General features: G+C 44.4%; 1 protein-coding gene across 2 annotated transcripts in view; it reads left to right on the forward strand.

The window, feature by feature from the left end:
* Mical (Molecule interacting with CasL) overlaps positions 1–12,203 on the forward strand; it is a 99,994-nt gene that overhangs the window by 50,531 nt on the left and 37,260 nt on the right. For both annotated transcript variants that reach the window (XM_075674356.1, XM_075674357.1), the window contains exons 15-17: positions 234–451; positions 3,887–4,128; positions 7,089–7,220. In XM_075674356.1, the coding sequence (XP_075530471.1) occupies positions 234–451; positions 3,887–4,128; positions 7,089–7,220 (592 nt within the window). The remainder of the gene's footprint in view (positions 1–233; positions 452–3,886; positions 4,129–7,088; positions 7,221–12,203) is intronic.

A 12,203-nucleotide genomic window follows, 5' to 3' on the forward strand; every position in this document is an offset into this window, starting at 1 on the left:
ATCCATTGGGCACCCTGGTTTTTGACCCTACCCTACTCAACTTTGTAAACTCCTTCTAATTCAAAGAAAAATTTGTGAAGGAGCCTTAACTGATGCGAGTGAACCGTTGACTCGCAAGACACTGGAGAGCAACGCAATGATGAAAAACTCTCCTTCTTTCTTTTCTCTCTTTCTTTCTTTTTTTTCCTCACCCCCCCCCCCTCCCCTTGTTTTGGGGCTGCACATACCTGCAGCCCAAGACTTACAAGACTCCACGTCAGCTGTCGGCCGAAGAGATGGCCACCCTGGTGGACGTGGACAGCACGCCCGAACGGGTGGAGTTTGAGAACACGCTGGAGCTGCTCTCTGAGGACGAGCTGCTCACGAGTGAGCTCGAGGAGGAGGAGCTTGCCCAGAAGAACCTCGGTGCTGTTGAAGTGCCTACCAGCGACGACGAGTACTCGGACTACAGGTACTATGCAGTCATTACTGTAAAGCTGCCTAGGTTGTTGGGTTGGGTTACACCGTTTGGACCACAAACTCGGTCTGACCATATTCCTTTGCTCTCATGGGCTTCGTTTTGTTTCCTCTCCCCTGTAGTTATTAAGAGAGAGCTTGGGTATAGGTCTAGGTGTGTTTGTGTTGTTTAGAAGCAGACGAAAAACATGTAAACACGTAATGTACCCGATAGGGGAAATGCAGGTCGAAAAATTCATTTTTCTTTTTTAATAGGATTCTTTTTTATGTTTTGGCTGCAAAATTACACTTCAGCATTCTGTTTCCATGAGTCAAAAGATCGGAGCGTTTATCGAACCAGTAGACTGTGAAAAATAATTCCAGTCGAGCCACGGTAGCTGTAGGCGCTTCATGCTCGACAGCTGAGGCTCGTAACCACAAGTATTGCTCAAATTTCTAACTTTCCTAGTGTAACAACGAGTGAGTTTTCATTCCGGGCAGATGCAAAGAAACTGCTGCACGCAAAATTTTGTAGGCTTTCCGTGTCGGGAAGCAAAGCACGAATCAGCGACCCATACATATCTGTTTACTTTTAAGCTAGATTAGTTTTTGTTTTTGTTTTTCTTTGCCATGTTGAACCCTGTACACATGTGCATTAATGCTGGGCTTTTTGTCGGCTGAGGGACTGCAATAAACCAGTTCGTGAGTGCAGCAACTGTGGTAGCCGGTCCTCTGTTGTTTGTGACTGTTTTAATTGCACCACAAAGGCTTCACCAGCGTGCTCTTCACAGAGAATTACATGTGGTGCAGTGCGAGCTGTTGCAACATTTTTTTGCCCTCAAAATATTCAAAATGTCTAGGAAGTGCAGCCAAATGCATCATGCATCGTACACTGTGTGTGTGAAGCAGTGAGCACGCGCATCAGTTCTAGTAAAACCAAATCTGGGTTCTGTGTAACTTCTAGCAGGCTGTAATTGTGGGGCTTCCTCCAGTTTTATTGTGGAAAACATGGACTTGTGCCAGCTTTTTCTCATGCACCTGTTCACATTTCACACACAAATTCTTGCACTGAGCCTTCTCTGTAGATACACACTATCGCTGCTAAGATTATTTTATTTTGCATGATACAAAGTTTCACTGCAGTTGGCCTTTAAAGGTTCACCTAAGAGAAAAATAACTTCTCTCTATTAGTAAATTGCATTTCTACAATACCAAAAAATGCTACTCTTGCTGTGGGAGGAGGCTTGCAAGGCTAGAAAAACACAGTTCGGTGCTGACACCACTTCGAAGCTGTCAGAATCTATAATGTCATGAATTTTGACAGTGTCTAATTCTGCTTAGTCCATTCATTATGAATAGAGATAGGCTATATTCTAGCATAAAAGAACCACACACTGAGCATAGCAAGTTTTGAGAACTTCTACTGCGTCACAACTTCCCAAGTACGCGGACATACATTCAAATCCACTACCTGACATTGATATAGCAGTGCTGCAGCATTGGCATGAAATAAAAAAAGAAATGGAAATTTTTCCTTAATTCTTTCTTCTAAGTAATCAACCTCATAACACAAGGATAGGATAGGAATAAACTTTACTTGTCCAGTGGTTATCGCTGTTGGTGCTCGGGGCTAGGCTACCAGGGGTCCATCACCCGAGGAAAATCTTCCGAGATCCTCGGCAATGGCCCTGGCCCGCTGGACGGCCAATTCGTGGTCTTCAGGTGCCTTGCTGAGGAGGGCGGCTTGCCATCTCTCAACGAGGCGCCCCGCTTCAGACGGTCCTGCTGTTGTCTTCCTCCTTCCTCTTAGTCCTTCTTCCTCATGGCGTTGGCATTCCCAAAGCACATCGGTCATACCGGCCTGTTCGTGCTCGCACCATGGGCAGCCGGGCGGTGGATGCAGTGTGGGCCATAGGCGGTGCAAGTGGTAGGGGTTGCTGAAAGTGCCCGTCTGCAACCGTCTCAGGTTTACCGCCTGGAACCTGTCCAGCCGCCCGTGAGGTTGTGAATATTTCCTTCGTCCCTTCCTGTAGTGACCAAGCACCTCTCGGTACGTTGCTGGAAACTCCTCGACATTGCAGTTGGCGTCCCCATGGTCCCCAGCTCTGTCTGCCATGATTTAGGTTGTGTTGGTAACGACAGCGGCGGCGCCGGACGGGGTGGCCGCCGCCATCGCCGTCACTCCTCCGCTGGGGTCCCACACAACAACGGCAGCAGCTGCCCTCTGGGTGACCACACCGTGGCGGTTAAGCGGCTCGCGACGAGGTGGGCGTGCTTGTTGTGGTTGGGCGGGGTGTCGGTGTGTCTTCGGCCGTTAGCATTGTTGTTGTCGTTGTTGTTGCAGCTGTTGTTGCAGCTGTTGTTGTTGTTAGTGCCAAGCTCCCCGACGTGCGTGGGGAATCACTTGAGGGGCTTGTTTGTAATCGTGCCGGACCCGAAGTCCCCTGCCCTGGCGTTGAGCATGGGCGTCACATCCGCGGACACCCAACCTTTGGTGTAGTTTCGAATCGCTGATTTGGAGTTGCTAATGATTAGGCTATCCTCCGCACCTCCGTGGAGTACCGCGAGGGCTATGGCCATCTCCTCCGCTGCTTCGGCCGACGGCAGCCTTGCTGATGCCATGGCTCGGATCCTTCTTTTTGTATCTACGGCTATCATGGAGAAGGCAGGCGCCACCACCGCCGGCCAGCCATGTCGATCTTGCCGCTGTCGTTTAGGCCGTTTTTGTCGTAGTAGTGATGGTGGGGTTGGCAACTCTGGTTCGTCTCGCACATTCCATAGTAGCGGCGGTGATGGTCGTCGTCCCTCATCGCCATCACAGTCACCAACTGGCCGCGGTACCCTGTTGCATCAACGAAGAGGACGCCTTCTCGTCTTCCATGCTCCTCAAGGATTGCGACCGCCCTGCGTTTATGTCTTTGCATGTCATGCACCGAGTGCATGTTCTTCCGCATGTTTTCCACAAAAACAATCAAACTACTGTTTTGGAGGAATACTTCATTAGTCTAAATTGACTTAGTGTTTATGCAATTAACATTCTTTAAGGGCTTTACCCACTTACTTTCCGGTTTGTCTGTTTGTGTCTAACCTGTTTCACGCCAACTTGGTTCACTGGGTAGGTGCCACTGGGCACGTGCCACTATGACAAAAAAAAAATCCTTTACCATTTTTTCGGTGCTGGTTAGAATCAAACCCGCGTCATACATGCCGATACATGCCGTCATACATGCCGATACGTGCTGATTCAGACACGTGCCATGCCAGGTGGCATAGCGTGCTCAGAGAAAAGTGAGTGACGCCTCGTACATGATGCGTTTCAGCAGTGGCAATACATTGCATCACCACATTTCTTCAGTGCTAATCGCACTAACGTCGGCAGTCATCCCGAGATGGCCTCTGCCAGAATTATTGCTTTAGCATGTCTTTAAAGGCTCTTCTCTTTAACTTGCAGCTCTGACGAGGGCTCCGACTCGGAGAGCCTAGTGGAGGAGATCGAGCACTCGTTGAATCTGGACGACACCCGGCACATGGCCGAGACCTGGCAGCGCAAGCACGCCTCTTCCCTGGACGTGGCCACCGGCGTTCAGGAGGAGGTTGGAAATGGCGTTGCGCTGCCCCGAAGCCCCACAAAGTCGCCCGGAGCAGACGACGAGGAAGAAAGTGACGAGGATGAAGAGGAGACAAGCACAGAAGGTTTGTTACACCTGATAGCCATCACGTCAGCTGCCTTTGGTCGCTTGTTTTTTACCCTGATGCTGTAACCAAGCCTAAAATGAGCACTAAATGCTAAATTAATAGGTTAACATGTTCACTGCGACGTGGATCATGCATGGGTCATGGCAATTATCCCCCTGTGCTGCTGTGCAGGGCTTTGCTGCAGTGTGCAAGCAACATCCTTGCTAGAAACTAAATTAGAAGGAAAAAATTATGGTTGATCTCCCTGTCATAGGAATCTGTAGAACACACAGCAGCTGTTGATTGCACACGCCGGAGCACTGCGCAAATCCACCATAAACCACAGGCATTCACAAACTGCACAAATGAAACCGAACCAGTTGTTAGTAAATCGCTTCATGAACTCACGGTCCGCTGCAGCGGAAGGCGCACAATTTCTGGGTCAGCGACCGTATTGCAGGTTTGCTTGGCGCGCAGCATCCTGCTGGCAAGCGGCGTCCTGCTGCCGAACTGCTTTGGCGAAGGCTTGAGCATTTTGCTTCGGCTCAGCAGTGTCTTGGGTCGGTTGAGTTGCGGCACGCACAGCTTCAGGGATCCGAGCAGCAGAGTTCACAATGTGTGCCGCGAACATGCAAAGGCGCTGTGCCTAACGCTAGCATGTTTGTCTCTCGCCGGAGGACGAAAGCGAGATTCGCCCATCGACATTGTTGCCTTTCTGCATCGCTTAGCATAGCAGTTTTATTAGTTCATGCCATCACAAGCGAAGCAGCAGTAGGCAGCATGCGTGTAAGCACGGCTAAAGCTTGTTGAAGCTGCACTCTGTAGGCAACAAGGCATCACAGCATAATTGGATGCTAAAGACAAACCATGTGTGGAAACTGTGTTGTCACCTCAGCAGAAGGCCTACACCGCCTACCCCAGGCTACATCGCGTTGGAGCCTCCACTGCGCCGAGACTACCGAAGCACTCACTGTCAGCACTCGTTAGTGTCATGATGCAGTACTTTGCTTCACCGCCCCTAGGTGGAGGTGCCATCCCTGTCAAGAAAGATCATATTTTACGTGTTTGCGTTGACGTCACATCTGTTACAGGAAGGAGCACAACTCCCTAGTGACTCACTGGTGAGTCACTCACTAATTGGTAAAGGGAATCTTAACTGCATTGCGTCATTCTTTTTTTTTTTTTTTTTTGCGTTCTCAATCACGAACTTTGGCACCGAGAAATCATCATGACACAGTGGCTTGTTTTGTTCCGACAATTGGTGCAGCTGCCACATGTAAGCGCAGCCAGGATAAATGCATGCAGCATGCTGCTTGTTTTCTTTTATGGGCAATGTCGCCATGCCTAGCGTTACTGCTGCAGAAAGTTGGCTAATCTTGCACTGTGGTCATGACATCACGATAATGTGAATGACGCCAGGCCTGGCATTTCGAAATCAAATTTCATACTAGCATGAAATTAAGACATCTGATAAAAACCTTCACACTTGTTAAGTGTCATCCCTTTACATGCAAGAAATGTGTGCTGTGGTTTTTGATCTTTGAAAATATGTGTCAGTGCTTTTTTAACCAAAGTCAGCTGTTACCGTATTTCCTTGAATCTAGCACACACTTCTTTTTTCTGACGGAACGGGTCGAAAAATTGCACGCGCATTAGATTCAAGTACAATCCTAAATCTGCATTACCCTATCGCCATCGGCATTTCAAAATGGCTGCCTTGCATGCGCTTCGAGCCTAGCTGCCATAGCTTCCTCCATGTGCTTTAGCATGTGTGCTTAGGTTGGTCCATCGTCCATCTTACCATTTTCTGCATTTGCTCTAGTAGCATGGGAGTGGCGACTGCGAAGACAGGCCAAGTTCATCATGATGCCACAATTGAAAGGAAAGTGATCATGTGTGCGGTAATGGATGGAAATCAGGCCGCATCACAGACGTTCAGAGTTACCGAAACTGGCGTGCGGGACTGGCGCAAACAGGAGAGGCGTTCTACTCCAATGGCTGCTGCGTATGGTGCAGCCGTGCGGTCCCTATCTTGAAAGCGATCTGCAGTAAAGACAGAGTCTACGCATCTAGGCGCACCGCGCTGTGTTCTTCCCGCTTAGTTCGTATTGAAGCGAGAGGCTGCACAAAGGTCAATTCGCTCACTCCTGCTACCGCACTTTCTCACTCCAGCGTTTTGATAAGTTTCCGCTGTCATTGAGTGAGACATGTTCATGTTTGCTTGTGCATGCATGACACCATGCTCGTTACTTTATTTAGTAAGCAAATGTTTAAAAGTTTATACGGCTGATAAAACTAGTATCCTTACTTTTCGTATAGTTGTCTACTAATTTGCTGTCGCACTCTATGCTTTCGGGCGAAACTGCGGGTTTTTTTTATTTGTCTCAACTTTAGTGCATTGGGAGTAAATCTTTCTTTTTTCAAATGAGAGAAAGTCGTATGTGTGTATGAATGAATAAGGTGCGCAGGACTGTAAAGGACTTTACTTTTTTTAGGTCACTGGAAATGGGTGCACGTTACATTTGAGGGCGGGTTTCGTTTCCCCCCCCCCTTTTTTTTTGGTAACGTAAGACGGGTGTGCAATACAGTCAAAGGCGCGTTAAAATCGAGTAAATACAGTATTTTAAACTTGCATTAATATGATCATTTTTGAGGGCTGTTCATTTTGTGACACAGCTGTGATGTTGTCGTCCTCATCACGGGCGGCAGAGACACCGCCATAAAACAAGGGCAAGCTTGCCCGAACGTGGTAGTCGACGACAGGGGAGTAGGAACGGCACACAATCCAAGACCCATGTAGAACTGGGTCCCGCTTATGCCTTGTAAGCAGGTGCATTTGTGGGCAGGGGACCTGGCAGCACCATGGGCGCTTCGACATAGACGCCTTGGGCGCACCAGTTGGCCTATGAAACCGAAACTGTTCAAAACGCTGAATTCCAATGCACCACAACAACACCCTCTTGTTCTGTTCTGTGCAGGAGAAGACTATGATGAAGAGGAAGAAGAAGATGAAGAAGATGAAACGGAAACGGAAACTGGCGATGAAGACGCGACGAGTCACGATGTGGACAGCGACGAGGAGTACAGTCCTCCTGAAGTGCTCTCTGATGGTGAGTCAAGGGATGTCTTTTAGCGATTTGGGTCTTAAGGGACAAAAGAAAATATATATATAGGCTAGTCAATATGTAATTGCATCTAACTTTCTACAATCATACACAGCAAAAAGAATGTCAAAGGCCAACTTCACCGAAATTTCACTTTTGCTAAATTAGCTATACAGTGCAGTCTCATTCATACGATCTTCACGGGAACCGGAAAATAAAATGTATCATCCAAAAATCGTATTATCCAAAGCAAGCTCCAAGAAATACGAAAATAGGCATAATCGATAACAAATTCAATCAAGTGATACTGCCCTGCATAACATATTACGTGGAGCAGCATCACTCGACGCTACGCGAACCACAGCCAGCGCACTTTTATTTAGCAACGTTCAAATAGTTCATCGGTTTGCGCTGAATTTTCTTCTCTTCAATGTTCGTAAGGAAGTTATTCTGGAAGTTAAAAAGAGAAGTTGCCGTTCCCTCGCTCAACTGATCTTCGGCGCACCACCAGTCAGTGTGGCCGGACTGCCACAGCATCGTTTTGTCGCCGACAGCACGCTGCACACGTTCTTGCTCCAGTGTGCGTGGCGCTTAACACGTTCATGGGTTATTGGAATGTCATTTAAGCTAGTGCACTGGAATCTTAAGCTATGAGCTTTAGAAATACCAGTAAAAGCCCACTTCTGCAGTTGTGTAATCAAATTTCAGATGAAGGATTGCAATAACCTTATAAAAATAATTGCTCCTATGGGATGTTGGCCGGGGAAAAAAAAAGGAACGTATTATCCCAAAAAAACGTATAATGCAGAGTCATATCACCGAGATTCCACTGTAAATAAGTAGTATGTGCCATGGAAGCTACGTCGGCAAAGCTGCAGGGCTCCTAAGCGTCTGATCTTAAGATTACCAGCCCTTAGATAATGCCTTAGAGTACAACGCTAAGGTGGCTAGCAGATGTTTGCAGATCCCAGAGCACGGCCTTCAAGACCCTCAGCACACCTCGAAAACAACCCAACCTCAAAGGTCATACATGCATTGAATCTCGTACGTCTTTGTTGCGTTTACATGCCCGTGCAGACACCGATTCTCAATGTACCTAGTTCTGCGTCTTTCGCTGGTAGTGATATTGCTGGCATCCTTTTGGTTTCAGTATCAAAAACATCTATCTTTGCGACCTTTTCGTGACGTGTACACTCGTATTTCAAACGTAACATTTTGCGTGAAGGCTGCCTTATCTACGCAATCTGACAATAGACTTTTTTCACAGTCCAAAATTTCGTTGCACTTGGCCTATAAGTAAGTGTTGATGGTGAGCTATCGTAGCAGTTGTTGGTGAAAATCGGTGTGAAATTCAAGGGCACAGATTTTTAGCAAGTACTGTGCCATTCAGTAACTCTTACATGCAGAGTCACCCTCATATCGTATAACACACGCCATCTCTTTTGGTAGAGCCGCACAGTTCATTAGGGCATTTACCTCCAATACTCCTTGCCACCCTGGAAATAGTCCTAACCCTTTTGGGTGGTAAATGAGATATAAATGACAAGTGCTTGAAATGTTCTACAATGATAGCAACTTAAGATAGCTTCATTTAAAGAAATGTATGCTGAGGGTTTCGATAACTAGCTGTACAAGTAAGCACACCTGCTGTTACCAAACTATTTTACCTGCCACTGTTTGCTTTGAGGGTTAGTATCAATTTGCTTTCAAGTGTTATTTCCTTGCATTCACCATGCTATACAACATTAGGCTGTTTAAATTAGATTTAACTGAAGAATGTTCTTTTCATCTAGAAATTTTATTCTAGGTATTTGTTCTTTAAGTACGTACATAGGTGACTTCCAGTGGTAAAAACTCTAAAGGTGCGCCTGCCAAAGAAAGCCTGCCACAAAAACAAAAATAATAATAATAATATTTAAAACAAAAATTCAAAATAGATTTTTTTTTTTTTACACAAGGAAAGCAGTGTGATAAATAAGGCATTGCTTTTCAAAAATGGCATAGAAACTGCTTCACTTGGCAGCTTATGTAAGTATTCAATGCCGGTGTATAATAGTGAAGTGCTTTGTAGCTGTATAGCTGTGTTTGAAGGCGGAACTGTAGAAGAACTTGGGTGGGAAGATGCCTCAATTAAGCACCACCATTTCAACAAGAGGACTAGTTAATTTCCGTATGAAAACAAGCTTCCCTGTCAATAAATCAGGGACAAACTGAGGCTTTCTTCCTTCCTACTTCTGGCATAGTTCCTTGGGCTCATTATTTATTCATGATGATTTTGATTCATCAATGTTAACTTATGACTTAATGGTTTGAATTCATGGTCTGAAAGGTCAGACATAGGCCTAACCTTTCAAATTGCATAGCCGTGTCAGCTCAGCTTTCTTTTGGTCCTAAGTTGTAAGGGATTCATTGTAAATAATTTTTTCACAGCAGAACCAATGGGACCTTATTCGCAATACTTTTCTTGCGTAAGCGCATTACTCTAGGAGGCTGCCACTAATTGTATTAACTCAATTCTAATGCTCACTTTCTTGCTGGAAAAATTCACTGAAACGTGACATGCGTATGAAAATGGAGTACGAAACCAAACCACTATAAGGTGGTGCCCAAATCTCATGCTGCCAGTCTCAAGTCCCAACTTCCCAGTCTTGGACCACCACGACAAGTTTTCTTCAGTTCTCTTCAGCTCAAATGAAATGACATATTTTGTTTTACGAAAATGGTAACAACTTGTCATTTCCCTCTCTTACCACGAAATTCTCTTTTTTTTTCGCTCTTTCTTTTTCAGTTGTTGCACCTCGTTCGTGTGCGACTCGTTCCTCGTTCAGTGCCATTTGTGTTCATGTGTGCCTTTATTTCCTTCTTTTCTTCTTCTTCCTCTTCCGTTTTCTTGCAGCTTGCATGAACTACCTTTCCGGCGCACCCATTGCGCCCTGCCCCACACTAGAGCGCGATCCCTCCGAGCACCAGCTCAAAGCATGCACCGTTTCCTAACTTTAGCCTGGTGATGCTGTAGACATTGCTTTAACATGCACGTCCTACTTGTTTTCACTAGCCGACTGCCCTTACAGTCGTACTACTGCAAGATAGCTCGGCTAAAGCAGGGCATACTTCCTTTGCTTTTCTTCCTAGTATGTTAGATGGAAAAACTAAACCTTTAGTTTTAGCATACCACAGCTTGTCTTTACTAGTCACTACCTTGTGGTCTTGCTGCTGTAGTGGTAATTTAGCAAGAGCCTCTAAAAGAAGGTGCCGTTACTTGACTTTTCTTTGCAGTCTGTTAAAGAAGCTATAGCTTTAGCTTTAGCATAGCACACCCTGTTATCAATTGCCACTTGCCATTTTGGTGTTGGCAAAAGCTTGTAGGGAGGGCACCTTTAAGTTTATTTCTTCTATAATATGTTTAGTTGGAAAAAGCTGTATGAGTCGTCGCACATAAGTGGTTGCCAAGTTAGCACACCAAGATACGTCTTTATGGAAAGTAATATGTCTTTATGGAAAGTAATACTATAAGTTTAAGAGTTCTTTAAACATGTGGACTTCTATGATTGTGGTTAGGCTTGGATGTAGAGCAAACGAGATAAAGTCTTTCTTCTAAACACTAATAAAGTTAAAATGCTGAAATATGTTTAACACTTATGGCATTTACAAATACAATTAACTTGTGGTTTATGCTATAGTGTTTTGTGAAAGGAGCATGGTTGCCGTGAGGAGATGTTGCTTTATACTGACAGTGACATTCCACTGAAACAATTTTTGCACAGCCACAGCTGCTGCCATCCACAATGGACTCCCAACAAGAAAAGCAAAGAAGAAATGTCAAAAATTTTGAAAATTGTTAAACAATCGAAGCGTCATGTCTACAACTCTGCAACTAAGATTAATTTAATTTATACTGCAATTGCCTAGAGGGTGTGCTGTTTAGCGTAGTGCAAATTCAGGTTCACTGTCACTGAACAAAAAAACATAAATTGGAATTTTGCTTCAAATGCTCCTAATATTTTACAACCAAAGTGTGACTCAAATTATTATTATTATTATTATTATTATTATTATTATTATTATTATTATTATTATTATTATTATTATTATTATTATTATACATTGGTCATACATTAGTCAATACATTGGCCATGACAAAAGTATAGGCGTGTGGGAATATTTGAAACATTTGAAAAACAAATCGAATAGTCACTATTTGTAAATGCAAATATATTTTGAATACTTGTCAAATATTCTAAAATGTCAACTGCACCCAAATAAACATAAAATTAAAGCAAAAGTACGAGCAATAGTACAGTAAATGTTCACCCTCGTGGGCATAGTATAGACATACTAAAACTTGAGAACTAACACAGTGTAGCAGGCTACGTCACTTAGGTAACCATACTTTTCAGGTTGTACAGCGATCATTCGCACTCTCTGAAGAGCCCTCTGCATGCGAAGAAACTACTTGTTTCTTTATAACGCTCCATTTGTACTTTTAATGAACAACGCTTCATAACATAATGACATAAACGTGCTAACTTTTAACAATACTGGGATGTGAGCATTGTTTTATATTAATTGTGGTAACGGTTGATAATTATTCGAAAACTGTTTAAAAGGTATTCGATATTTGATTCGATTTGATTCCCTTCTGGCAATATTCGATTCGTATTCGACTTGGTCTCAGAAATCTAACTATTCTCTCACCTCTAAAATACAGTATAGTATTGATCATTTGTTGTTTTGTATAATGTAGGATGCTTTTGATAGTGCCATTCTTGTTATGCTAATGGGTGTTTTAGTAGCGGTTATACTGCAACATTCTATCTTCGGCTAGTTGAACACCTTGCATTTAATTGCGACTGCCTTAATTGCAGCTGCATTTTATTGTCACTGCAGCTACCTTTACTAAACGATGAGACTGGCCAAGATCATTTTTTCATTAGGGGACAATTTTCATATACATAGTATTTTTTAAAATTAATAATGATGTCCTCAGCC

This window comes from Dermacentor variabilis, chromosome 11 (assembly GCF_050947875.1).
Source record: "Dermacentor variabilis isolate Ectoservices chromosome 11, ASM5094787v1, whole genome shotgun sequence".
NCBI classification, from domain to species: domain Eukaryota; kingdom Metazoa; phylum Arthropoda; class Arachnida; order Ixodida; family Ixodidae; genus Dermacentor; species Dermacentor variabilis.